At 52.9% G+C, this 27,566-nt stretch overlaps 1 protein-coding gene across 1 annotated transcript; it reads left to right on the forward strand.

Moving 5' to 3' along the window:
- Window positions 1-14: 14 nt before the first annotated feature.
- MAP1S (microtubule associated protein 1S) lies at window positions 15-23,111 on the forward strand. The gene is made up of 7 exons (XM_083594372.1): window positions 15-190; window positions 10,274-10,375; window positions 13,297-13,379; window positions 13,954-14,094; window positions 15,279-18,432; window positions 18,902-19,116; window positions 21,075-23,111. The coding sequence occupies exons 1-7, from the start codon at window positions 37-39 to the stop codon at window positions 21,228-21,230; spliced, it is 4,005 nt and encodes a 1,334-aa protein (XP_083450498.1). The 5' UTR covers window positions 15-36; the 3' UTR covers window positions 21,231-23,111.
- Window positions 23,112-27,566: the final 4,455 nt, after the last annotated feature.

The following is a 27,566-nucleotide window of genomic DNA, read 5'->3' on the forward strand; positions in this document are numbered from 1 at the left end:
GGCGTGGGTGGGCGGGGCCAGCGGGCGCCTCACAAGATGGCGGCATCGGGAGCGGCGGCCGTTGGAGGAGGAGGCGGGGGAGCCCCCCTGGCGGCCCCCGCCGAGGCCCGCTTCTCCCTCGTGGTCGTCTTCGGCGCCGGCGGCGGACGAGGCGGGCTCCGCGCGGCGGTCCTGAGCGCCGTGCGAGACGGTGAGGGGGGAGCGGAAGCGGGGAGGGGCCGGGAGGGGGGTCTCTCCCCCAAGCCAAGGGGTAACTGGGCCTCCCTCCTGCTATGTATCCGAAGGTGTGTGTTTAGTAGTATTTGTATTTATTTGTACATTTGTTTTGTCTTCAGCCAAGTGTGTGTGTGTGTGTGTGTGTGTTTGTGTGTGTGTGTGTGTATATATATATATATATATATATATATGTCTACGTATACAGGTATAGTATTCTACAAATGCATTTTCTGTCTGGGGAAGTACATGCATATACAGGAAGCAAAGCAATATTGGATCTTCATAATACCAGTATGATTCTCGCTCCTCTCAGCATAACACTGACACTCGCTCATCGGAAACGTTTTGACATTAAGGGTTGTATATCTAAAGTTAGCCATACAGGGAGAAGGAGGGAGAAGGGAGGCCACTGACTTGGCCCATTTGAGTGGGACTTATTTGTTGGATGCAACTTAGTGTTTTGTTAAGTATTTATTGAATTTGTATCCTGGCATCTCAGTCTGACTGGCAGCTTCAGCTTTCTTAAGCAGGTCAGCAGAAAAACTTCTCTACTGCATTGGTCTCCCACCTTTTTCTGCAAGGAGTGCATGGTTCACCCCCTCCTCCATTAATCCCCACAGCAACCCTCAAGGTAGGTGAAGAGGCTGAGACCGACCCAGGGTCCCCCAGGGAGCTTCAGGATGCAGTGGGGATTTGAACCCTGATCTTCCATTTTTGCCATTGCAAAAAGATGGTGCCTAGACATCCTCTTGCGGCAACCGTAACCTCTGTTTGAGGTGCCCCTTGGAGGTTAGTTTATATATCTGAGTTTCTAACATTGCTGGCTGTGGTAACTTCAGAGCGGTTAAGAGTGCTGGACTAGGATGTGGAGACCACAGTTCAAATATCTGTTCAGCCTGAAACGATGACCTTGGCCCAGACACCCCATCTCTCACCCTGACCTACCTCACAGGGTTGTTGTGTGGATGAAAGGGGCAGGGCGAGAACTATACCCATTACCTTGCACTCCTTGGAGGGAGAAAGGGCTAGATATAGGAAGATGGGGAGCTGATTTCTATGGAGTCATACCCTTAGTCCACATAAATTAGTATTGCCTGCACTGACTGGCAGCATTGGATCTCCAGGGATTCAGGCAGGGATCTTTCTCATCCATTCCTGCAGATGCCGCTGGGGCTTGAATGTGGGGCCTCCTGCTTCCAAGGCAGTCTCTCTGCTACTGAGCTCTGCCTTTATAAACCTAATGCAGAAGTCTACAAGCAAGATAAGAGGAAAACATAAAACAGAAGAGCAGCGGAAGGCCGTTCTATTCAGATTTTTATTATGTCTTGTGCATAAGCTCTCCCTCTTTCTCTCTGTTTGAGATGGATTTTTATTTGCTTACAAAACAACCTCCTCCTCCCCAATTCACGTAAGGTAGCAAAGTTTTCCCAAGCAGCAATCAAAAATGAAATTAATTGTATACTCATCATATGCTGTCAGAATGTGGGATTTGCCAGGCTAGACTGGCAAGTTGTGTGTGTTTTTGTTTTAAAATTAAAATACAGTGGTACCTCAGGTTAAGTACTTAATTCGTTCTGGAGGTCTCTTCTTAACCTGAAACTGTTGTTAACCTGAAGCACCAGTTTAGCTAATGGGGCCTCCTGCTGCCGCCGCGCTGCCAGAGCATGATTTCTGTTCTCATCCTGAAGCAAAGTTCTTAACCCGAGGTACTATTTCTGGGTTAGCGGAGTCTGTAACCCGAAGTGTATGTAACCCGAAGTGTATGTAACCCAAGGTACCACTGTAATTTCATGTAGGAAGGCAATTGTCCATCCAGGCTTAGCACAATTTCCGTATCATCTTGTTGGTTTTTCAAGAGCCTTCTTCCATATTGCCCATGTAAAAAAATAAGGTTGTCCTCTTGTGTTCACGCTTGAGAGTAGGTCCCTTCGGGATTGGCGGAGCTTGCTTCCAAGTAAAAATAAGATGCAAGTGCGCAGCCACATGTGAATGTTACGTTGCTCCCTGTTGATGCTTCTTCCATTTTGAAAGCCTTTGATTTGAGCACTTTCCATTCAGGTCTCATTCCATGCAGCAAGGAGAACATACAGATGTTTGAGCATGAGTTTTGCTTGGATTTAAATACCTCAGAGGGCTTTGTAGGAGCGTTAAAACCCAGAGAGAGAGAGAGCAGCTTTTGTCAATTTTCTCTTTTTTTTTAAAAAAGGAGTGTATATTTGGCTCCTAAGAAATAGCACTTTTGGGGCTAAGAAGCTGTGTGTGTTTGCAAAGGGAGCAGGACTGATTTGTGGCTTGGTTGAGGGAGCCAGGAAGAGAGAGCAAAGGAGCGGGGGCGAAATGGGGAGAGGAATCTGAAGCATGTGGGGTGGCTTGGTCTGGGGAGGGCTCTTGCGGGGAGTCAGGCCTGTTCAGGAATGGGTGGTGAGCTGTGGGGAAGGTGGCAGAGTGAGGACGGACAAGAACATGGCTCTAAAATCGGTGTTCCGGGTGTGCGGCACCCCCTTCAAAAGCACGAGACCTCCGGGCCACCCCCTGGCCCAGAAGGCAGAGCGAGCCTTCCCCATCTCTGTTTGGCCTTCTTCCTCTGCTCTGGAGCATACGGCACCTTAAACCTAGATTACGGTGCCACAGAGGATCTAGGCACCATTCCTCCTACCAATGACCCAGTGATGAGGAAAGCTTCACTGCGACTGCACACTCTCTGTTGTGTGAGGCTGCAGTGGTTCTGGGACCAGCGCCGCCCTTGTTAGTAGCTAAAAATTCAGAATGTGGCCCCTTTGCCCCAAAAGACCGTCAGCTCCCACCCCCAGCTGGAGGGTTCCAGGCGAAGAAGTATCATGCCTTTGTCACTGGAGTCACTCGAGTCTTTGCGATGGAGGCTGCATCGCTGTGCCTTGGGGTTCAGGGGGGCAGAGTTCCAGTTGGCAAGTGAAACCCAGGCAGAGAGGCAAGTGTCATTTGAAGGATCCTGGCAGAATCCCTTCTCCTCCTAATTGCCCTCTGAGAGCTAATTGCTCTTAATTGCTCCTGCTCTGCCTCGCCATACCTGCAGGGCCTGCGTTTTGTTCAAGGGTGTGGCCCAGCCTCCTCCGCAAGGTGCATTGTGAGGTGGGAGACAAGCACACCTGTCAGGGATACAGCTGGCTGCCGGGGCGAAAGGCACTGCTTGCCTTAGAGGCTCCGCATCGGGTCGCACGCAGGGATTGGGTCCCCGAGAAGCTCTGGCCATGGAGAGAAACGTTCCATTTGCCAGGGTTGTGCCCGGCTCAATTCTGCTCTGAAGAATGTGTTGGTGAAGGCTGTCTTTCTGAATTCAGAGCTATGTGAACGTAAGAAGAACCTGGGTGCAGCAGGGTCAGACCAAAGGGAGCCCATGCAGACAGCCTCCTGTCCCCCCAGTGGACAACCAGAGACCCTCCCCCCCATGGGAAGCAGGACCAGAGTGCAGTGTGAGAAACTTAGATATATGTTAATTGCCAAATGGCACCTTAAACCTCAGTTGCAGTCGCCGCAATGGAATGCCTGAGCGCCTTTTTTTGCGATGGGGATTATTATTCTTGTTATTCATTTAATTTCTGTATGGCTTTATATTTTAAAGAAATAATCTCAAAGTGGTTGACAACACATTAGACCATCAAATAAAACAATCCACAACAAAACAAATTCAAGCTTCAAGGAAAATATTTAACATCCTTCCCTAGGTGACATTCTGCTTTCTTCATATTTTTTTACCTGCTTAATTTATAGAGCTGCCCCATAGCAGAAGTGCTCTAGGAAGGCAGTGTGGCGTAGTGTTGAGAATGTCGGACTAGGACCTGGGAGATCAGGGTTCAAATTCCCACTCTATCATGAAGCTCATGGGTTCCTTTGAGTCGGTCACAGCTTCCTAGCCTACCTCGCAGGGTCATTGTAGGGATTAACTGAGGAGAGGGTGAACCATGGACTCTTTTCTCCAAAGTGGGATATAAATGCAGTAAATGAGCTCTTCTGCTGACCTGCTTAAGGAAGCTGGAGGGACTAGCCAGATGGAGATGTGAGTCTCCAACCTGGTGCCCAGAGATCTCCATGTGGTCACCATTGGACCCTCGCCAGTTGCAAAGCACACCTGATGCCTGGGCGATTTTTAACACTGCCAGCCTCAAGCCCTCCCAGTGGCCAATCTGAAACTCCGCTTGGGAAGCAGGACCTGAGAGCCACAGCAACTATCCCCACTTGGGGTTCCCAGGGACTTCCATTCTGCTGCAGGCTGACTTGGATGTTGTGTAGTTTCTTTGCCTCATGCAATAGCAAATGCAGCCGGTTCAAGATTCTCTGCAGTCATGAGGTCTGGAACCTTGTTTTCTTTTCCTAAAGGAAAGCAGAGGCTCTTGAATCCTGGTGTTGGCTGGATACCCAGGCCTGCCTTCTGGCTCTTCCTCCTCTCCTGCTGGCCCCGATCCAGAGGCTTCCTCATTCTGTGCAGGTTCAGGCTGATTTGGCTGGAGCCTTAAATGGGCAAAAGAAGCAGGCACCCCGTCCCCTTCTCTTTGCACAGAGCAGGAGCCGGAGGCAATTCTGGGCTGGCTCCAGGGGCCTTTCCGGGCAGCTGACTCCTCCGGGACTCTGGCAGAGGGCCATCTGGGCATCTGGCCGGTTGCGTGGCTGACTCAGGGGACGTTCCTGGAAGGGATGAGGCTTGGAAGCACCACTGAGCTGCTGTGTCAGGATGCATCACTCGAGGGGGCGGGGAGGAAGGCCAGAAGGCCAGTGAGAGGGAGTGGCTGGCTGAAGGTCGCCCAGTGGGCTTTGAGGTGGCTTTGGGGATTCAAACCCTGTCTCTCAGGTCTGACACCCTAACCACTACACCACACTGCTCTCCATGAGCCTGGACGCTGGTGGGAATTGTACTCCAAAGCAGCTACAGGGAAAAGGTGCCCAAAGTGGACATTTGTATTTGGAGTCACTCTTCGCAACTGTGTGTGTTCAGTGAACAAGGATAACAACAATGGGTTTTGTGCTTTTCCTGTGGCAATATTTTTATGTGGCAAACCGCCCTGAGGTCTGCGGATGAAGAGCGGTATACAAATTTAATTTTTTTAAAATAAAAAATTGTTGCTCTAGGTCAGCAGGGTAGGAGGGAATCAGAGCTGGGGAAGTAGATTCCTTTGTTCTGTGGAAAATTTGTGGGCCTGCCCCCATTTCTTTTAACTGGAGTGGATCGTTGTTTTACAAATCAGCATTTTAAAGAAAGAAGATTTTATTTAAACCTTTGACATGCCACTTTCTAGCTGTTCCAGCACCTATGGGGCCAGCTTTGTGCCTCCTCCAGCCTGGTCTGTTAATGGTGGAGCACCTCTATTCCCATACTCAAGCCCTGCTTTTTGTTGGATAGAGAGCCTAGGCCCTAGGACTTCCTTTGGTCTCATTTCGAAGCCTGCAGAGCTGCTGCCAGTCAGGGCAGACTGCACTGAGCTGCACAAACCTAGAACTGAAGAGTTGGAAGTGTTCCCAAGGGTCATCTAGCTCAACCCCCTGCAATGCAGGGATTGCAACTAAAGCATCCCAGTATAAGGCAACTCTCAATGTCCTTCAGGAAAGGGGGCAGAAAGAGATAAAAGGGTGCACCCCACCCCCATAGTTGGTTCAGCTATGTCCACCACCAGCATGTGGCCGCTGGCAGATGTTCCCCAGGGAATGCAGCCTCTGTTTGAAAAACCCTGCAGGGGCCACCTTGGCTTCCTCTGACCGGACACCAAACAGGAAGCAGCTGCAGCTGACCTCTGAGATCACTGGTGCTTTTTTCCCTTCCCCTTTTTGAAAAAGGAAAAGAGTCCCGGTTGGCGTGGAAGCGGAAGGGGGACGCTTGAAGAGAGCCTCAGACTCTTCTTTTCCTTCTCCTCCTCCTCCTCTTCTTCGCTGTTAGGGATAGGAGTGGTCGTCCTTTGTCTCACTCTCCATTTTAAGAGCTCAGAGCTGCAAAAAAACAGCAGCTTTGATCCAGATGAGCCTCTGTAAGCAGCACCCATGTGAAACCCGATAATGGAGACGGGGCAGAAACATTGTGATGGTTTCAGCAGAAATGGGGGAGAGGGCACCCACCTGCAACTCAGGCCCCCCCTCTGATGGGTTGGAGGTGCTTTGAAGTCGGAGGCTCCTTGACCATAGGGGCTAAAGGCAGCAGCCTCCTGGGACAGTGCTTGTGGCGGAGGGTGGGTCTGTCTTAAGAACGCAAGAAGGGCCTGCTGGATCAGGCCAAAGGGGGCCCTTCAATCCAGCATCCTCTCCTCAACAGAGGTCAGCCCGACGCCTCTTCCTGCAAACCCATAAGCAGGATACGAGCACAAGAGCACTCTCCCCTCCTGTGGCTTCCAGCAACTGGTATGCCTCCAGTGCTCTTGCAGTTTTCAAATCATATTTGTAGTAGAATCATAGAACTGTAGAGTTGGAAGGGACCCTGAGGGTCATCTAGCTGAACCCCCTGCAAGGCAGGAATATGCAGCTGTCCCATGCACCAGGGATCAAACCTGCAACCTTGGTGTCATCAGCACCATGCTCTGCAAACTCTGGATGTGCCTCTGCTAAAGCCAGACTCGCATGCCAAAAGGCTAACCTGGAAGGAAGGTGGGGTAAAAATCAGACCAGTGGGTCTCCGCTGTCTCCTGCTTTGTGAAGTGGGAGGCTGTGCTGGTTCCTTCTCTTCCCGTCTGCCAGCTGAGCTCTCTCTTCTGGCTGCTCTTGCAGCAGCTGCAGGCCGACCTCCAGGAGGTTGAGAAACTGGGACATTTCCTGGGAACTTGAGCCGCTCCTCTTGCTGCGGATAATTGGGGACCTTTGAGAGTTGGCGGAAACCTCTTTTTCCTGAACAATTGCTTAATTTAAATACTGGCTGGTCAAAGGAGTATTTGCTAATAATTCTCTGAGCTGGTGGCTTTCTGACTCGCGGATGCCGTCTCCAGACGGAAGCTGGTGTTGGAGGAACATGTACCCTGTCTCGTTGCCACGTAACCCTCTGCAATAAGCTTGCAAGACTTGTCTTTGCCCTCTGAAGTCAGCTTGCATAAGAGGGGACCCCCCCCCCACATTGTAAGAGCGTCTCTCGGAGAAGCTGGACATGGATTCCCCAGGCAGGGATTCTTTAATTGCAAGTCCTGCATTGCTGGAGGTTGTGCTAGATGACCCCCAGGGTCCCTTCCAACTCTACCATTCTATGATTCTAAGTTTGGTGGGCACTTTTCCTGCTGCTGGCCATCATATTTCATATTTGATGAATTATTGTATTTTAATATTTTGCTGGAAGCCTCACAGAGTGGCTTGGGAAACCCAGCCAGATGGGCGGGTCTTAAATAAATTATTGTTGTTGTTGTTGTTGTTGTTGTTGTTGTTCATGATTGCTGCTTGTGTAAGTCTTTATATCAGTGGTTTCCAAAAGTGTTAGAAACTCAGATATTTAACTTAATTGCCAATATACCTTAAACCTATGTTACGGTCACCACAACGGAATGTCTAGGTGCCATTCCCCTCATAGGGTTTATTAACTTCATCATTATCATTTTTATAGCACTTTATATTTTAAAGAAAAAACCTTAAAGCGGTTAAGACATCAAATAAAACAATCCAGAATAAAACAAATTCAAGCATCAAGGAGAATATTTCACGTCCTCCTCTAAGTGACAATTGGCTCTCCCCATATTTATTTACCAACTTAATTCATAGAGCTGCCCCACAGCAGGAGGACTCTAGGAAGGCAGGGTGGTGTAGTGGTGAAAGCAATCAGAGTTTGAATCCCCACTCCCTCAGGAAACTCACTGGGCGGCCTTGGAGTCTGTTGCAGCCTCTTTGCCTTCCTCGCAGGGTCATTTTAGGGATTAACAGAGGAGGGGGTGAACCATGGACTTCTGGGAGAAAAAGGTGGGAGATCAGTGTCGTGAAGAAGCTCTTCTGCTGAGCTGCTGAAGAAAGCTGGAGATGTCATCTGTCCGCCTGGTGCCCAGAGATCTCCGCGGGGTCCCAGTTGGACCTGTGCTAATAGCACAACGTGCCTGGCACCTGGGGAATTTTGAACACTGGTTCCAAAACCCTTTGGGTCTACAAGATTCTCCCCTCGGCCACCTCCCCTACCCCATAAAAAGCATTATTCAGAGTAGCGGTTTCCAAACCACTGAGGAAGATTATGCGTACCCCAATAAAATTATACAGTAACAATTGCACAGTTATTCAAAACTCAGTGAACTTCGTTTTAGTTTAATTCAGCAAGACTGAGGCTCTTTGCTACCACCCTCCGTAACTACTTCAGTGCTCAGAAAACTCTCTGCCAGTTTCCCACTGTCACTTCTCCGGAGTCTTAAATCCTTGCCTCTTGCTGCTGCCTCACTGGGGAATCCCTTTGTGTGTGGGCTCCTCATTCTCAGTCTTTCCCAGCCTCCTTCAAACAGCAGCAGTGGCATTTCTGGTTCCCCCACCCCCGTTTGGGATCTCGTTCTGTTGCTGCCTGTGCCCTCGGGAACCCCATGCTGGTGGCGCTGGGCTCTGCTCAGGCGGCAAGCAGCATGCAGCCGCAGTGAAGACGCGCAAACACCCACGTGCCGCGCCAGGCCAGTTTCTGAGAGCTGCAGTCTTGCATCTCAGCTGCGCTGCTCTTACGTAAGCTAGCGGGTCATGGGGGGGGAGGCATAAGAGGCATTTTGGGGCCTCAGTGCAAGCAAAGCAAAACTCACCTCCTTGTTCTGCGGGCTGAATGAACTTGTGGTTTCTTGTGGCCAGTCCTTGATCTTCTCATCTTGCCTTGCTGCCTTAGGTGCTTTGGGGAGAGAGATCCTCTTTGCCGTTACGGCTGTCTCTTGCAAAACTGAGCTGATGTGATGTCTGTGCCATACAGGGAGAAAGCTGTTGGGATGTTTGCCGTCCGGTCCCTGTGAGGGAAGGGGGAGCTGTCAGCTCCAGCCAGCAACTAAACACATGGGGGATATGGTATTATTCTATTTTAATCTTTTGTTGGAAGCCGCCCAGAGTGGCTGGGGAAACCCAGCCAGATTGGGGGGGGGTATAAATAATAAATTATTATTATTACAGTGAACCCTCCAGATACGAACTTGATTCGTCCTCAGGGTCCATACTAACCCTGAAAAGTCCATATCCGGAGATGCTACTTCTGTGCATGTGTGCGTGGCGAAACCTGGAAGTATACACTTCTGGGTTTGCCGCATTCGTAACTTGAAATTATGTTACCTGAAGGTAACATAACCCGAGCTACCACGTTGTTGTTGTTGTTTATTATCATGGAGCAGCAAGAGTAGTTCTCCGATGGCGGGGAAGAGATCCCAGGAGGTGGGAACCAAGGCACCCGAAAAGCAGCAGAGGAGTAAAAATTGGGGGAAGGAGCAGTGATAGAACCTCAAGATACATAAGCTAATTTCCAAATGGTACATTAAACCTCAGTTGCAGTCGCCACAATGGAACGCCTGAGCGCCTTTTTTTGCAGTGGGAATTATTATTCATGTTGTTCATTTAATTTCTGTATGGCTTTATATTTTAAAGAAATAATCTCAAAGTGGTTGACAACATATTAGACCATCAAATAAAACAATACAGAATAAAACAAATTCAAGCATCAAGGAGAGTATTTCAGGTCCTTCTCTAAGTGACATTTGGCTTTCTCCATATTTATTTACCAACTTAATTTATAGAGCTGCCCCATAGCAGAAGTGCTCTAGGGAGCAAGTGGGTGTAGTGGTTAGAGTGTTGGACGAGGACCTGGGAGATCAGGGTTTGAATCCCCACTCCATCATGAAGCTCACTTAGTGACCTTGGAGTCAGTCATGGCCTCTTCACCTACCTCAGAGGGCCGTTGTAGGAATTAACGGAGGGGGGAGTGAACCATGGAGTCTTTGGGCAAAATGGTGGGAGATAAATGCAGTAAACAAGTTCTCCTGCTCATAATTCTGGAGGGACCAGCCAGAGGGAGCACATTGGCGGCCACCTTCCCTGGCTCTTGGGGGCCAAGGGCTCCAGCTGCAGTGGCCCTCCCATGCTTGGCAGTCTGCTTAGCACCACTGTCTCTCTCCCTCCCTCTCTCCTCCAGGGATCCGTTCTTGGGACATCGACTTGACTGCCTGCAACCTTGACCAGCAGCTGAAGCTCTTTGTCTCCCGCCACTCAGCCACCTTCTCCGATATTGTGAAAGGTAAGGAGGTAGCAGAGGTGCCATCCCTCTGACAATGTGGACTAGGGCCTCCCCACCTGCCCTCCCTGCTCTTGGGCAGGCAAGCGTGTCGACAGCAGGCTCAGCTGGTCCTGGTGGGCATCTCCCCCCTCCAAGAATGAGCCGGCTGTGTTCTCAGATGACTCTGCCCACCCACTCCGCCCGATGTTGAACTAACGTTGGAATGCTGGGCCAGGGAGGCTGGCAGGAGCCGCTGGGAAGCACCTACTCCCTTCTTGGTCCGCAAGGCAAGAGCGTCCGCCTCCTTTCTCCTTTTGTGCAGGAGGAAGGCAAACCTTGTTTTTCTCCTGCACTGGAGACACAGTGGCCCTTGCTCACAGGGCAAGGCTCAGGTATCAGGGTCAGAAACTTAGATATAAGCTCATCGCCAAATGGCACCTTAAACTGTTGCCACCACAGAATGTTTACCATTATTTTTCATTTCATTTTTATGTTGCTTCATATTTTAAGGAAAAAATCTCTGCCTGGGTGTGGAGGCCCCTCAAGTTGCCCAGCATCACCCTCAGGGCCTGCTCCTTTGGCTGCCCCTGGTATTTTGCCCATCAAAAGGGAACCAGTAGCTTCTCGGCTGAGCGCCCAGCACCCTGATGGGACCCTTCCCCTCCTTCGCAGCAGGGGCAGTTTAATGTTTTGGGAGCTCCCAGCTGGCATGATCACGAGAAATCTCAGGGTTCCAGTTCCACACTTTGGGATACTTCAGGCAGGCGTCTGGGTTGCAGCCACTTGGTTGTCGTCGGTCTGTCTCGAGAGACCATGGAGTGTGTCTCTGGGGGTGAAGTCTAACAGCTGCATGAGCAGCACTGAAGGGACCTTTCCGAGGCACAAGCCTGGCCCATGTGTTTGGGGGTCCAGATAAGACCCCCATCTCGGCCCAGCTGACGGTGTCCAAAGGAAGGCAGAGCAAGACATTGGGCACCAGCTTGGCTGCAGGAGTTGCCGGAAGGAGATGTACAAGGTGCCATCCCAGCCGTCTTTGGGACTCCATTCCGGATTTGTGTAGGGTTTGCTCCTGAGCCTTATCTTCTGAAGATACCCTGCGAGGTAGCAGAGATTTAGGATCAGAGTTTTGCTTCTCTGAGATGGACTCCCTTCCCTGGTGCACAAGCCCCATCTGCGGTTCCAGCCACTGCAACCCCACAAATTGATTGCTTGCCTCAAGCTGCCTTAAAATGGCCCCAGGGCCGTTTTAAACTCCTCTTAATAGTTGTGCTGTGACCTTTGTGGGATCGACGGCTGGTGAGACTCTCGATCAGACAAACCCTCTTCAGGTGCCTTTGCGTTTCTTGAAGCCTCTTGGCCAGAGATGTCACAGGATTGGGAGGAGGAAGAGAGAGAATCCAGCAGCCGGCCTTGCTGGAATCTGGCAGTGCTGCACTGCCACCTTCTGGGCGGATGGAGCCTTGCAGTGGGCAGCCCTCCCCTCCAGAACCGCTGCTTTCTTTGCCTTTAAACATCAGGGAGAACTTTCTGAGGGTGAGGACCGTTCAGTAGCGGGATGGACCCCTCCCTGGAGATGTGGTGTATTCTCCTTCAAGATATCTGTCCTGGGTGCTATAACTGAGATTCCTGCATTGCAGAGGGTTGGGCTAGATGACCCTCGGGACCCTTCCAACCCCCTACAACGTAAAGGCATATTGTCAGAGCTGCCCAAGGTCCCAGCTCACAAAGGACCAACGCTGCTTCGTTGTTAAGTACAAAAGTCTTTATTGAAGTTCAGTTTCACTTCCAGAGCCGCAGCGCGCAGCTCTACGTCTCACTGTCAGACCGCTGATGATCCCTCTGAGTCTCCTCCCCCCGTACACCAGTTTAAGACCCTCGCCTTGCTCCACCTTTTCCGCTGCTCTTTCCTCCTCTGGGTCCGCCTGCCCGCCGGGGTCTCGCCCTTTCTAGCCTCTTCTGACACTGATTCCCCTGAGCCTTCTCCCTCCCTCCGGAGGGCTTTAGGAGCTGGTTCCCCATCCGGGTCTCCTGCTGTCCCCCGCGCCTGCACATTTGAACTTGGCGCGCGCGCCCAGCCAGCAGCTTTCCTCCTGACCGTTTCACTGCTGCTGTCACTGCTTCCCCCTTCGGGGGGGGGGGCTAGCTGCAACTGACCTCCCCTCCATTCCCCCACTCTCCGATGGAGGCGTGGTCAGCCCTGACTCACCTCCTCTTCCCGCTGGAGGAGACGCTGGTCCTGACACATGTGACTCTTCCCCCCCCCCACTACACTCTGGTGGGGAAACTGGTCCCGATCCCCCACTGCTGCTTTGGGGTTCCCCTCTGGCTCCTTGTTTCTGGTGCGTCCCCCCTGGGACCCCCCTTGCCCTGACCATCGGCGCCCCCTTCTGGGAATCTTCTGATTCGCTGGAGAAGCTCATGGAATCTCTCAGGCCACTGTCATACTCCCCTACGCTTCCCTCGGATTCTTCCCCTTCGCTCTCCAATTCCTCTCTCCCCAGTGCTCCTGCTCCTGATTCCCTGACACATATCATATCATATATATATATATATATATATATATATATATATATATATATATATGAGAGAGATTATATATATCCCATTATGCACACACACAGATTCAAAAGTTACAATGCAGCTTTGTCCACTGCCCTAATATCACAGAATGATCACTCCGATCCTCATTCCCACATCGCTGTCATGTTGGCTCACCCACTATGCTAAATAAGAACCCAACTGCAAATTGTATTGCTAGGGTTCAATTGGAAAGGCATTGAGAGCCAGGCTGTCTCTATCATAATGCTGCTATGTGAATCTGTGATGCCTTGCAGGAGGTTGGACTAGATGGCCCTTGGGGGCCCCTTCCAGCGCCACGACGCTGTGGTCCTTCTGCCCTGGAGCCTCCCTTTCAACTCTGTCGCCTCGTTTTCCCTCCCCAGGTCAGCGGGCTCTGCATCATCGCGGAGAACTCCTGGAGACGCTGGTGTTGCTGAACCCTTCTGACAAGTCCATCTGCAATGAGGCGAGTTGCCAGAAGATGCAGCTTGAGGGCAGAAGGCTCTTGGGCTTGGGTCATGTTTACGCTTTCTTCCCCTTGACCACTGTGAGAGCAGGATGCCGGGCTCAATGGGGCCCCTTTGACCTGATCCAGCAACCAGGCTTTTGTGGAACCTCCAGGTCCAGAGGCAGTCTATCTGGATCCCTGGGTCCTTAAGAGGGTATTTGGCCATTGCATGAAGAGGACGGTGGGCCCCCTTTGGGTGAACTGGGGCGGAGAGCCCAACTCCAGAGAACATGAATGGGTAAAATCCTGCTTCTGAAACGGGTCTTGGGGCCTGCATGGTACACCCACGCCAGCTTTGCATGGCACTGGAGAGTCTGTGGGCTGTTCCCAGGGCCTGGAAATAGGAAAACCCAACAAGGCTCTAGAGTCTTTTCCGGCACTGCAGGGGGTTGGACTGGATGACTCTCAGGGTCCCTTCCAACTCTACAATTCTGTGATTCTGTTGACAGAGGGTTGACTGGAAATAAGCCCCAAGAGGCTGGAAATCTGAGGGCCTTCCCTCCGAGGCCTGACTTTCTCTCTCACCCTGCAGCTCTGCAACCTGGTCACGGACCCTTCGCGCCACAAGCTGCTGATCTTTGCTGGGCCCTGCATCGAGGAGACGGGGGAGCTGGTCCTGCAGACAGGCACGTTCTCCTTGCGAGACTTCATCCAGATCTTCGCCGACAAAGAGGTACGTCTCCCCAGCAGCAGCCTGGAGCAGCAGGGAGGAGTTAGCTGGTGATGCTGGATGGGCTGGGGTGGCAAAAGCGGGAAAGGGCTGGCAAAGACCCTCCCCTAAATGAATCCTTCCAAACTGGGTAGGAAGCGGTTGGTGTGGAGGCTGTTACTCTGGCCAGACAGCGGAAGACCAGAGAGGAAGAAGGATGCTCTGGGCCTCGTTTTACTTCCTTTTTCGTGAGAAGTACTGTAACTATACAACCTTTAGAAGACTTCTGAAGTTTCTACTTTTAATGTTTTCTTATGCCTTTGTGTATGCTGGAAGCCACCTAGAGTGGCTGGGGCAACCCAGTCATCATTAAGTTGTGATGTTAATTGTTGTTGTTGTTGTTGTTGTTGTTGTTGTTATACCACCATGTCCATCTGGCTGGGTTTCCACAGCCACTCTGGGCAGCTCCCAGCAGAATAGTAAAAATATGGTAAAACATTAAAAAGCCTTCAGATGTCTTCTAAAAGTCAAATAGTTGTTTATTTCCTTGACATCTGACGGGAGGGCGTTCCACAGTGTGGGCGCCACTACGGAGAAGGCCTGGTTCCTTGTAACATCACTTCTCGCAGTGAGGGAACCAGAAGAAGACCTTGGAGGAGGACCTAGTGTCCGGACTGAATGATGGAAGGGGCAAGGTGTTTATTTCAATGTGGGAATTCACCAATAGAAGAACAGAGAAAGATTTTGGAAGACTTTCTGGGTGACTCTTCCGACTGGAAAAGGAATCCCAAATGATTGGCATTATTTATTTATTTAACCCCACCCTTCTGCTTGGGTTTCCCCAGCCACTCTGGGTGGATTCCAGCACATATAAAAATTGTAACAAAACATCAACCATTAAAAACTTCCCTGTATAGGGCTGCCTTCAGATGTCTTCAAAAAGTTTCATGGTTGTTCAGCTGACGTTTGATGGGAGGTGGCTCCCTGTTGCTTCACATAATTGCATGAGGGAACCCCCAAAAAACCCTCAGAGCTGGACCTCTGTGTCCAGGGTGGACATTTGGGATGGAGACACTCCTTCAGGTATACAGGGCGGAAGCACCAACACTTTGAATTGTTCTCAGAAGCGTATTGGGAGCGAGTGAAGATCCTTTAGTACCAGTGTTATGGTTCATAGTGCACTGACACCTCTCTCTCTCTTGTGCCAGGTTGGGGAGTTGCTCAGCTCTGCAGACCCATCTGCCAGGACCAGCCTGACGGTCATATGCCCGGACTTTGGGGAATGGAAAGCTTCCGGGCTGGGTCAGCACAACCTGTTGGACTTCATTGACCTTCGCTTCAACCCGGGCCCCGTGCTGCCCGAGATGGAAGGCCTGCAGGAGTTCCTGGAGTACCTCTCGGAGTCGCTGGACCCCCCGTCGCCCTTTGACCTCCTGGAGCCACCCAGCACCGTCGGCTTCCTGAAGCTGTCCCGCCCCTGCTGCTATATCTTCCCTGGCGGCAGGGGCGACTCGGCCTTCTTTGCCGTCAACGGCTTCAACATCCTGGTCAATGGCGGCTCCAACCCCCGCTCGTCCTTCTGGAAGCTGGTGTGCCACCTCGACCGCATCGACTCCATCTTGGTGACGCACGTGGGCACTGACAGCCTACCCGGCGTCAACAGCCTGCTGCAGAGGAAGCTGGCCGAGATGGAAGAGGATCCCTCCTCGCAGGGTTCGCCAAACGAAGACTCGGTGAAGAACCTCATCTCCCCAGAGCTGGGCGTCGTCTTCCTCAATGCCTCCGAGAAGCTGAAGACCATTGCGGGTGATTCGGGCGTCCTGAAGAGCTGTGACGAGGCCAGCTTGGCGCTCCACTACCTGGACAAGCTGGGCATCCAGCCCAGCCCACTCTGCAGGGACGGCGGCCCCAAGGTAGAGCCCACTGTACTCTTCCAGAAGATGGGCGTCGGGCGCTTAGATATGTACATCCTGAACCCGGTGAAAGGCAGCAAGGAGCTGGAGGTCCTGATGCAGCACTGGTGCGGCAACGGCTGCCCCCAGGGGCTGGAGCTGCCCCTGCACTGCGTGACCTCCATCTGCGCCCTCCTGGTCTGGCACCCCGTCAGCCCCACAGAGAAGATCGTCCGGGTCTTGTTCCCTGGCTGCACGCCCCAGAGCAAGATCCTGGAGGGGCTGGAGAAGGTCCGGCACTTGGAGTTCCTCAAACATCCGGTGGTCACCCAGAAGGACCTGGAGTCAGGGTCCTCCTCAGGCAGCACCCCACAAAGCCAGCAGAAGAGGACCACCAGCCAGGAGAGCCTCAAGTCTGGCTCCAGGCTGAGCCTCTCAGAGCCCAAGGAAAGAAGGGAGGCAAAGGCGGCCGGCACCAGAGAGACCTCAAAGGGCAGCCTGGAGGAGGAGCAGGCCAAGGAGACTCGTACCAAGGTGGAGCCGTCTTCTGCTGTGAGGCCCAAGCAGCTGAAGGAGAAGCCGATGGCCAAGAAGGACACAAAAAAACTCTTGCCAAAGAATGACGCTGCCCCCCCTGGAAAGGTGCCCAAACGGGAGGCGAAGGTGGATCCCCCCAGGAGGGAGACGGCGGCCAAGAAGGAGGCGAAGGCGGAGGAGAAGGCAGCCGTGAGGCAGCCGAGTCGGGAGCTGAGGAGGTCAGCCAGCGCGGAAGCCAAGAGGCCCCCCACCAAGATGGGCAGCTTCAAGAAGACCCTCCCCAGCCTCAAGAAGGAGGCGGAGAAGCCGAAAGCCCAGCCTTTGAAAGAGGCTCCTCTCAAGATGCCCAGCGGCGCCAAAGGGGCAGCAGGTGGCCTCTCAGACGGGTCCAAGTCGTCAACAGAGAATGGGGCGAGGGAGGACTCTCGGCCAGAGGTCCTGGGGGCTGAGTCGACAGACGAGGGCATCACTACAGCGGAGAGCGAGCTGGAGCCATCGCCGCTGGAGTGTCCCGGGAACAGGGTGCTGGCGGCCCAGAACGGCCTGTGCACGGGGGGAGACCCTGAGAGCCCCCAGCCCTTCCGGCACCTGGAGGCCAGCTCTCCGCTGAGGGGTGCAGGCCCCCCATCGCCACTGGCTAAGACCCCCAAGAGTGAGCGGAGCGTCAACTTTGAGCAGACCCCCACGGGCACGCAGGCAGGGCTCCACCCCGAGGGCGAGGAGGCTTGCGGCAGCTCCGAAGAGAAGACCCTGGAAATGATGTCTCCGGCCAGCTCAGGCCCGGCCAGTGCCAGGCACACTCCTTTCCACCAGTCCCCTGTCGAGGACGTCGTCATGGCCGAGGAGCCGGCGGCCCTGACCAACTCCTGGCGCCCGGACGGCTCTGCCACCGGGCTCCGTGTTTCGCGGGACAACTCCAGCTCCTCGCAGGAGAAGCCGTCAGGATGCCTGTCACCCGGCCTCTTCCGCGATGACCTCCCGGACGTCTCGCCCACCATCACCACGCCCTCACTGCCGGCCGAAGTGGGCTCGCCGCACTCCACCGAGGTGGATGAGTCCCTCTCCATGTCCTTCGAGCAGGTCTTGCCACCGGTCAGCGAGTTCCAGGAGGAAGCAGAGAACGCCCGCCCGGGGGGGCTCACCCCAGAGCCGGACGTGGGCAAAGGCGGCCTATCCTTGCCCGTCCGGCCCTGCCACCCGCATCACGCCCAGCGCTTGGACGGCCACTCCCTGGCACGGCGCGCCCGCCGCTCTGACTCACCCCATGATGTGGACCTCTGCCTGGTGTCCCCGTGCGAGTTTGAGCACCCCAAGTCAGAGCGCTCACCCTCAGCCAACTTTAGCCCCCGGGACATGTCAAACAGCAGTGACTTCTCCCAGGAGCTGACCAAGCCGCTGGTTGGCCAGCGAAAGGGCCCGCGGAGCCGCAAGCCCTACCCCCTGGCCGACGAGACCCCACCCACGTCACTCAGCGAGTCGCTGCCCACCCTCTCGGACTCTGACATCCCGCCCGCCACGGAAGAGTGCCCTTCCATCACAGCGGATGGCGGGCTGGACTCGGACGATGACCCTGAGAGCCTGGCGCGGGCTCGCGACCCTCTTCCGGCTGCCCTGAAGGACCCCCTCCCGCTCCCCGCTCAGCCGGGCATCTGCATGGTGGACCCTGACCGAGAAGGGGCGGCCAAGGGCAAGAGGCCGGCGACCCGGGTGGGCTCCGCTCCGCCCAAAGCAGACTCAGCCCCCAGAGGCGCAGCCCACAACAGCAGCCGCATCAAGCCTTCCTCGGCCAGCGTTGGGGAGAGAGCCCGGGCGCCCGCTCTGAGCCGAAGTGAGTCGGCTGCCTCCCGTGCCAGTGGGGACCACCGGGCATCTCTTGGACAGCGACCAGCAAGCAGCAGGCTGTCCTTGGGGGCAGGCAAAGCATGCCCTGTAGGTAAGAAGAGGAAGGGATGGAAGGATGGATCTCATCAGCCCCAAGCACAGTGCCAGCAGGGTGCCCGGATCAGGCCTTGTCCAGATAAACAGGGAGGCAGGTTTTATCTCCACCCAAATTGTTTTGAATCTGTGTACTTCAGGTGAGGAGCCAAACAGGCTGCCTGGTCTCTTGGGTGGTTCTCGATCTCAATGTTCTCTGCAAGTGCCTAGCAGCATCTCGGCGTTTTGGACCTCGTGGAGCCCCAGAGCGGCCATCTCCCTTTATGTGCTCCATGTTGTGATGCACATGGGCAGCAGAGAAGAAAAGTCATTTTTCCCGTGTGCAAATAGCTGGGTTAAATTCTGATTTTGCAGCCGTTCCTTTGTGTTTGTGCTGCATCCAGTGGAGGGTGGGGGCATCCCAGCCGGCGTCTCCCCTCCATGCCCATCTTGCAGCCAACGCTCCCCATTTTTCTCCCGTCCCCCAGGTGCCAGGCCCAGTTCCGTGCGGCCCCCCGTCTACCTGGAGCTGGCCTACATCCCGGGCTCGGCGAGTGCCCAGTGGGTGGACGAGGACTTCTTCCGACACATCCGGTCGCAGTGCTACGTCATCAGCGGCGAGGACCACATCAAGGAGGGCGTCATGCGGAGGATCTTGGACGCCCTCCTGGCCGGGAAGCAGCACTGGGCGCATGACACCCAGGTGGGCAGGGCCAGTGGGTTGCTTGCCATAGCCCATCTCGGAGCTTGGAGATCCCGCTGGGGTCTTGTGCTGCCGGCCAGGAACCTCCCTGGGATCGAGGCCCTCCTATGCCAAGGGTGCTCTCCAGCGGGACTCGTTTGGTGCCCACTGAAACCAGGGCGGCATTCAGTGGCAGGGTTAGAGAATGGGTAACATGGCAAGCAGGGGGCCAGGAGGCAGCTAGGCACTGCCTGCTCCCTTCTTGGTCTCCAGGGTGAGAGCGGCTGCCTTCTCTTTTTGTGCCAGGGAAGGCAAACCTTGTTTTTCTCCTGTGGTGGATACACAGCGACTTTTGCTTGCTGGCCAAAGCTCAGGATTAGGGTTAGAAACTCAGAAATATAAGCGAATTGCCAAATGGCACCTTAAACTGAGGTGGTGCTTCTACCACACTCCTTTTTTTTTAAACAGTGAAAATTATTGTTATATCGTTTTTCATTTCTGTATCACTTTATATTTTAAAGAAAAAACCTAAAGCGGTTTACAACCAGGGCTGGGCGATAATCTGGTTTTCAACATCGGGAGACATCACCAGCTAAACATCACAATATACTGATAGATCACAATGTCTGAAATAAGGATGGAGCTGGCTTCACGTGTTTTTCTACATTGTGATTTTTGTATAGCAGACGCACACAAGATTCACAATATATTGCCAGGTCAAAAATTATGAAACCAGTAACACAGTATGGACTTGAAACTAGTTTTGGACAATATGTCAATATAAAGGTAAAGGTAAAGGGACCCCTGACCATTAGGTCCAGTCGTGGCCGACTCTGGGCTTGTGGTGCTCATCTCGCTTTATTGGCCGAGGGAGCCGGTGTACAGCTTCTGGGTCATGTGGCCAGCATGACTAATCCGCTTCTGGCGAACCAGAGCAGCGCACAGAAACGCCGTTTACCTTCCCGCCGGAGCAGTACCTATTTATCTACTTGCACTTTGATGTGCTTTAGAACTGCTAGGTTGGCAGGAGCAGGGACCGAAAGACGGGAGCTCACCCCGTTGTGGGGATTCGAGCCGCTAAACTGATTGGCAAGTCCTAGGCTCTGTGGTTTAACCCACAGCGCCAACCGTGTCCCTATGTCAATTTATTGGCCAGCCCTATTTACAACACATTGAATCATAAAATAAAACAACCCGGAATAAAATAAATTCAAGCATCAGGGAAATATTTCACATCTCTAAGGGAAATTTTGCTTTACCCATATTTATTTACTGACTTAATTTATAGAGCTGCCCCATAGCAGAAGGACTCTAGGAAGGCAGCGCGTTGTGGTGGTTAAGAGTGTCGGGACAGGCATGTGGGAGATGAGGGTTCGAATCCCCACTCCATCATGCAGCTGCGACTGAGTCAGTCACAGCCTGTTCACCTACCTCACAGGGTCGTTGTAGAGATTAACGGACGAGGGGGGTGAACCATGGGCTCCTTGGGATAGAAATGCAAGAAATAAGCTCTTCTGCTAACCTGCTTAAGAAAGCCAGGCGGAGATGTCGGTCGCCAGCCGGTGCCCAGAGATCTTTGCAGGTTCACACGTGAGGTGGGATTTGAACCCTGTTCTCCCAGCTCCTACTCTGACGTTTCCACCCCTCACTGCCTTCCTAGAGCACTTCTGCTATGGGGCAGCTCTATAAATTAAGCAGGTAGCAAAATGTCCTTGAGAGAAGGATCTGTAATATTTCCCTTGAAGCTTGAATTGGCTTCATTCTGCACTGGTGCCTGGCAGATTTCCAGCACTGCTCCCTCCCAGCGACGTTGAGGTCTAGAACCTTAGGCTTGCACACAAAAGCCGATGGTTGGCAACTTCTGCATTGTTGCCTTGGGAGGGTGGTTTAGTGTTTGAAGCCGCCTTGCCGAGAGGGAGGGCAAAACTCCCGTGGCCAGCGGACGCTCACCCTCTTCCTTCCTTCCTCCTCCCCGCCAGGTGACCCTGATCCCCACCTTTGACTCCCTGGTGATGCATGAGTGGTACGCAGAGACGCTGGAGCGGCAGCAGGCGCTGGGCGTCACCGTCCTGGGCAGCAACAGCATGGTGGCCATGCAGGATGAGACCTTCCCAGCCTGCAAAGTGGAGTTCTGAAGCCTCCCTCTCCCCCTTGGGGCACGTCTGTGGGGGGAATGGGAGATGAGAGGGACCTCTGTGGGTACTGGGGGGCAGGGGTAGAGACTCCCCACCCCACACTAAGACACTTCCAAAAACCCCCAGCAAACCTTACCCACACTGCTCTGTGTCTGGCCTGTTTGCATGTTTCGCCCCTTCACCCCCCCAAGCTTCTAACCTTGGTCAAGCACAGAGATTTAGGATTTGGGGAGCTGTGGTGTTTGGCCAGCAGCCCCACCCCAAAGGGCCCATGGCCAGGCATTCCTGGCCTGGGGTGGAGGGTGGGGTCTGCTCTGACAAGGGGCAGAGTTCAGGGGCCCCTCCTCAAAAATATGCCTGGAGGGTGGTCAGTTTACCTACAGGACCCTTTTTTAAAAAGAAAGACTTTTTTTAAAAAAAGAGTGAAACAGGGTCTTTGGGGGCGGTGTGTGTGTCTGCTTATTTTAAGGGGCAGCTCCGATTCCCCAGTTTGGGGTCCTGGCAGGGAGCTGTTTATTTCCACAGGGGGGGGGGGGACCAGTGCTTGGCTTTCTGAGGTCACTCCCTGCAACAGCGCCCCCCCTTCCCTTAAAAATATCCCATCTCCTCCTTGGGGCCAACTCTCCATCCTACCCTTTTAAAATCTGGTTGCGCCCACAGCCAATGCTTCCTCTTGGGGGGTCCGGAGCCAAAATTCCCCCTGGAATTGATCTCTCTCTCTCTCTCTTGGAGATCCCCTTTCCCCTACCCCCCTCAAAACACCCCCCCCCCCAATTTCTTCTACCTCTTTATGTTGAAAGCCAGCAGTGTGTTGTGTTGCGTTTCATCCCGAGGCCTGTCTTGTTCACCTCAGGATGCTTTAATCCACAAAGACTACTCTGTAAAATCCAGCCAAAGCACACCCCTTTCCAAAAAACCTCCCCCCCCTAAAAATACCACCTCCCTTTTTCTCACTCCCTTAATGTTTGAAGGAGCACCAGGGTGGGGTGGCAGAACGTGCCCCTCTCCCCTTGCAAAATGTGACACTAAACTTATGTTTCTTTTTTTTTTTTAAGGAAGGAAAAGGTGCGGGTTCTCCACCCCCCTTTAAATGTGCATTTTTTTCTATAAAAAAGACAAAAAAGCAAACAAAAAACAACCATATACAAAACAGTTAATGTATTGAAGGTTTTTTTTCCTCTCCCCCCCATAATTTATAGGATCACTTTTACATCTTCCTGGCTGGGCACAGCAGCAAGCGGGAGTGAAGGGGTGCAGCGTAGAAGAAGGAAACCCCCTTTTCCCCTCCCGTCCTCCTGCCCCCCAACCAGGACAGGCACTGTGTTCGAGTCCTGTGTGGTGTGTGTTTAGGACGGTCTTCACCAACCCTGGTGCCCCTGGTGGGGGGATATTTTGGGGCACTGATGGGAGTTTTATAGGGTCCCCCAAGACCCTGGGTTGGGGGCCACGGTTGGTTTAGATGAAACGTGTTTTTTGTGGGGAGCGGGGTAAGTTGAGAATGTTTTTCACCACCTTTAGTGCTTTATACGTACATATATATCTATATATGTATATATAGATATCTCTGTTCTGCTTAGTTGGAAGCCCATTGGGAAGAGCAGAAAGGTCATGGGATGGAAGAGGCAGCCAGCACCCGACCGGCCCCCCAACTCTTAGGAGAGCACCACTCTTGGGGGGGACTGAGCCCTTTTCTATGCTCTTCACTCTCACCCTCACCTTTGTAGCCGTTGACACACTCCAAAGCCATGTGACCCGCTCACAAGTTGCCGTGTCCATCCACACCCGGAATTGCAGAAGTGAAGAAAACAAAACACTGTGTTGGAACCTCTTGAGAAAAAGCATAACCCTGAGCGTTAACAGAGATAAAAGGTGTTAGACTTCTTTCTGGCCACTGTGTCTTTCTTCCGCTGCGTGGGTTTGTGTCCCCCGAGTCAAACTCTAACTGTGACCCTCTTCTGGACCTTGCGGGGTGGGCTCACGTCCCTCTCGGCAGCGGACCCCTCTGAGCACCAGCGAATCAGCGGCTCAGAAAAGCCCCAAAAGACAGCAGCTGGATTTATTTATTCATTTAGGGCAGCGGTTCTCAATAGGTGGTCTGCGGACCCGGAGTCCACCCAGGGTGGTCTGCACCACCATTCACATAACAAAAATGACCATAGGGAGATTGAAATGTTTAAAAGTAGGGGGTCCGTGGCCTGGCATTTGAAAAACAGGGGGTCTGCGGTACTTAGCTAATTGGAAACTAGTGTTTTGGGGTGTTTGCACTCCGCTCTTCAGGCAGAAGGGTCCATTTCACAGGCTTGTCAACTTTAACAAATCCTCTGCCCTACAAAGAAAGAGAGACGGAGGGAAGAGGAAAATGAAAACTAGAAAACAAAAACCAGAACTCGGGCACAGGGTTTGAAACAGCTGTTCTGATAACAGCCGGTTGGCAGAGTCTAGGGGCAGGAGGTCCCTGTGTTTCCGAGGGGTTGGGCTAGATGTCCCTTGGGGGTCCCTTCCAGCTCTAGGATTCTAGCAGGTACTTTGACCCAGCCAATGGAGGCAGCCTTGCTGCTTCCCACCTCTCCCCCACTGAGGCAACCTGAGGGGTAGGGCGGAAGTGTCCGGAGCCTGAAATGTCCCAGGCCCCAAATACCAGAAAGGCTGTCTCCTTCCCTGCAGACCTGGGAGTTGAGATCAGCAAGCCCCCCCCTTTTCTCCCTGGCATTGGGAACAGTCTTTCCAAGGCCTGCACAGTTCTTGCTAAGGCAAGGCGTTGCGCCCCGCCCTGAGTGATCAATGTGACAGCAATAATCGGAATCTCCCTAACAACGTCTCTGCCTGTGAATGGGAAACAGGTTTGGGGGCTTCCCAATATCGAAAGGTGGGGATGGAGGGCAGGTCTAATCGTCTTGGTCATTTTCTGGAATTGACAGGTCCTGCGAACCTACAGAGAGCCCAAGGGGGCCCATCCAACCTTGGCGTATCAATAAATGTAATGACATAGCAGCCTGTGGACATAAAATATACAATAAAAGGATTTCATCAAAATGTTAGGCACCCATAATAAAAAAGGACAAGCCCAAGGAGTAAAAAGAGGCAAAGCTGCAATTAAAACATTTGCCTTTGAGGCGGGAGAGCGGGGGGATGCGACTGGTGTCCCTCGGGGAAAAGCCTTTCTGCACATTTTTAGGGCCAAATGCCTCTCAGAACCTGGGAATTGAGGTAGACTGCCTTTGGACCTGGAGGTTTCACTAGAAGGGCCTGGATGTAACTGGATCAGGCAAAATTGGGGGGTCCTGGTCCAGCATCCTGTCCTCACAGTGGCCACTCGGGTGCCGCCAAAGGGAAGCCCACAAGCCAGCCCTGAATAAAATACCAACTGTCCCCTCCTGTGGTTTCTGGCATTTGGAGGATAGTAGCCATCAATTGCCGCCTTGCTGCATTCCTTTTTCAGGATGCTTACAAGAAAGTCCTTCCCGCAGTGCAGTATCAAACTCTGGAACTCTCTGCCACAGGAGGCAGGGACAGCCACCAACTTGGCAAATTCATGGGGGGGGGCAGATGGCTGCTAGCCAGGGTGGCTCTGTTTGCGATTCTTCTGAATCCCAGTTGCTGGAAACTGGAGGAGGGCAGAGCTGCTCATGCGTTCGAATCCTGCCTGTTGTTTTCCCATCGTGGTTGGCCACTGTGAAGAGAGGATGCTGGGATGCAAAATGGACCATTGGCCTGATCCAGCAGCTCTTTGGGTGCTTGCTCTCAATTTTAGGGTCGTGGGTTGGAGCCCCATGTTGGACAGAAATATTCCTGCCTTGCAGGGGGTTGGACTGGATGACCCTTGAGGTCTCTTCCATCTACAGTCCCATGATTCCTGCACCTCTTGCCAAGGGAGGGGCAGCTGCAAGTGGCATCAGATCCACCCACCACTACAAAGGGAAGATGCTCTGGACTGAGTCCATGGCTCTCCCCTCCCCATTTATGTCCTTTAATAGCTCTGTTGCTATTGGTTGCGCAGGAAGAAGGGATGGAGGGGGAAGAGAGTTTGTTGCCATGGCAACCGCCTGGGTGGAAGAGATGCTGTTTCAAAGCATCCCCAGGCTGGACCACCAGGTACTCGCCTCACCTGCCACACCTGTGCAGACATCCTTTGCCACCTTCCTTACTGACAAAGGGTTCCCTGTCTGTGCAGGGCGGCTTAAGCAAAGGAAGGGGGAGCATCTTGAGCTCATTGATAGGGGCTTCCTCGGGAGAAAATGGATCAGGTTCAGAAGCAATGCTTTGGGGAGGTGTGTGTCAGTGTGTTTGATTCCAGACCGACTAGCTTTAAAAGTCGGAGGTAGCCCTTTGGAGATGTAAAAACAGAATTTCTGGGCAGCCCATTTTGACTGGAAGCTGCGCTCAGGAAGACCAGGTTGGCGAAGGTGGATCTAACCCATTAATCGGTGCAGCCTTCAGGTTGCCCCATTTAATTCTGCATTGCCTCGATCTTAATGATTGTGTCATCTTTACAAACAACCTGGGCAAAGGAGTCGAGGGGATGCTCACTGAATCTGCAGACAGCTCCAAACGGGGAGGGGGAGCGAATGCCGCAAAAAACAGAATCAAAATGATTGGAGACCTGGGCTCAAAACTAACAAAACAAATTTTCAAAGGGACAAATGTCAGGTTTGGCACTTGGGCTGGAAGAACCAGATGCATAAATGTAGGAAGGGGGACACCTGGTTTGCCAGTAGTACATGGGGAAAGGATCTACAGGTCTTGGTGAACCACAAGCCAAACATGAGTCAACAGTGTGATGCAGCAGCAAAAAGAGAGCTAACACTATTCTAGATTGCATCAAGAGAAGTCATAGTGCCACTCTATTCTGCCTTGGTCAGATCACACCTGGAATACTGTGTCCAGTTCTGGGCACCACAATTTAAGGAGGAGATTGCCAAACAAACATGCTGGAATGTGAGCAGAGGATGATGGCGAAGCCTGATGAGGAGCAGTTGAGGGAGTTGGGTATGTTGAGCTCAGGGGCTGTCACATGGAAGAGGGAACAAGCTTGTTTTCTGCTGCTCTGGAGGGCAGGACTTGAACCCCTGGCTTCAAGTTACAAGAAAAGAGATTTTGACTCCACATCAGGAAGAACTTTCTGACTGTAAGAGCTGTTCAAGAGCGGAACGGTGGTGGACTCTCCTTCCTCGGAGATCTTTGAGCAGAGGTTGGAAGGCCATCTGTCAGGGATGTGTTTGCTGAGATTCCTGCCTTGCAGGGGGTTCGACTGGATGGCCTTTAGGGTCCCTTCCAATTTTGCAATTCTACAATTCTGTTCTGTGATCTAACCCAGGGCTCCGCACTGCATCACTGTTGACCATCACAGGCATTCATTGTCTTAGCAGAACAAGTTCTAGTTTCATACAGGAGATGACGAACCGCCTTCCTCTGCCAAGCAAGCTCTTCGTTTTGTGGGTTGGTTTCTTTTTTTAATTGCACCTGCTGTTTTTCTGAGCTTCCTCCTTCTGGCCTGCTTTTTGCAACTTGGGCTTTTTCTGTCTTCTGAGGCCTGCAGTGCTGAGTTGAGCCTTGCAAGGACGCAGGATGCCACCTGGATCAACACAAACCTTTGATCTTGGGGATGCAGCTCTGGAAGACGAGGCTCAGTCCTGCCTTAGGCCAAGTGGGGCGGGGCGTTTGCATGTCGGATTGAAGTGCAAGCCACGCAGGCTGTTATGCCACTGGTGTGGATGGAGAGATCCATCATAGGGCTGCTGTGAGCCTGGATAGCTCAGTTGGGTGGAGCCTGGTGCTGACAATACCAAAGTCACAGATTCGATCCCCACACGGGACAGCTGCATATTCCTGCTTACAGGGGGTTGGACTGGATGACCCTTGGAGGCCCCTTTCAACTGTACAATTCTGTGATTTCTTGGTGGTTCCTGGGGGGCCTGAAATGGGGTGGCTCCTCCTCTCTCGCACATAGGTCAGGTTCAATAGCTGAGATTCCTGCCTTGCGGGGGGAGGGGGTTGGCTAGATGACTCTCAGGGTTCCTCCCAAACCTACAATTCTATGATTCTAAGCCCCCCCCCCCTATTTTGTAGTTCTTGGGGAGGGGTTTTTATATTGTTGGCTTTGTGCAGTTGGACAGAGATGCATTTTTTGCCTCTCTCCCTACGCTGCCCCCCCATCCCCAAAATGACAGTTTACAAGCAGGTGAAAAGGATGCGGCCTCTTTAAATATGCAAATGAGCTTCCCGGTGGGGGGGGCTGGGACGGGGGGGCGAGGCTAGCCCAGAAGCCGCGTTTGCTGGCGGGCGGGGCAGCCAATCAGGAGCCAGCCTCCTTTCCTCCTCGGAGCCCCGCCCCTTTCC

Source organism: Podarcis filfolensis (assembly GCF_964270895.1).
Source record: "Podarcis filfolensis genome assembly, chromosome: 18".
NCBI lineage: Eukaryota > Metazoa > Chordata > Lepidosauria > Squamata > Lacertidae > Podarcis > Podarcis filfolensis.

What these genes read in the sequence shown, in the direction of transcription:
- MAP1S (XM_083594372.1), top strand. Translation starts at nt 37, where the DNA reads ATGGCGGCATCGGGAGCGGCGGCCGTTGGAGGAGGAGGCGGGGGAGCC. An exon ending in CCTGAGCGCCGTGCGAGACG is followed by an intron (nt 191 to 10,273) that starts GTGAGGGGGGAG and finishes TCTCTCCTCCAG; the next exon opens with GGATCCGTTCTTGGGACATC. An exon ending in CTTCTCCGATATTGTGAAAG is followed by an intron (nt 10,376 to 13,296) that starts GTAAGGAGGTAG and finishes TTCCCTCCCCAG; the next exon opens with GTCAGCGGGCTCTGCATCAT.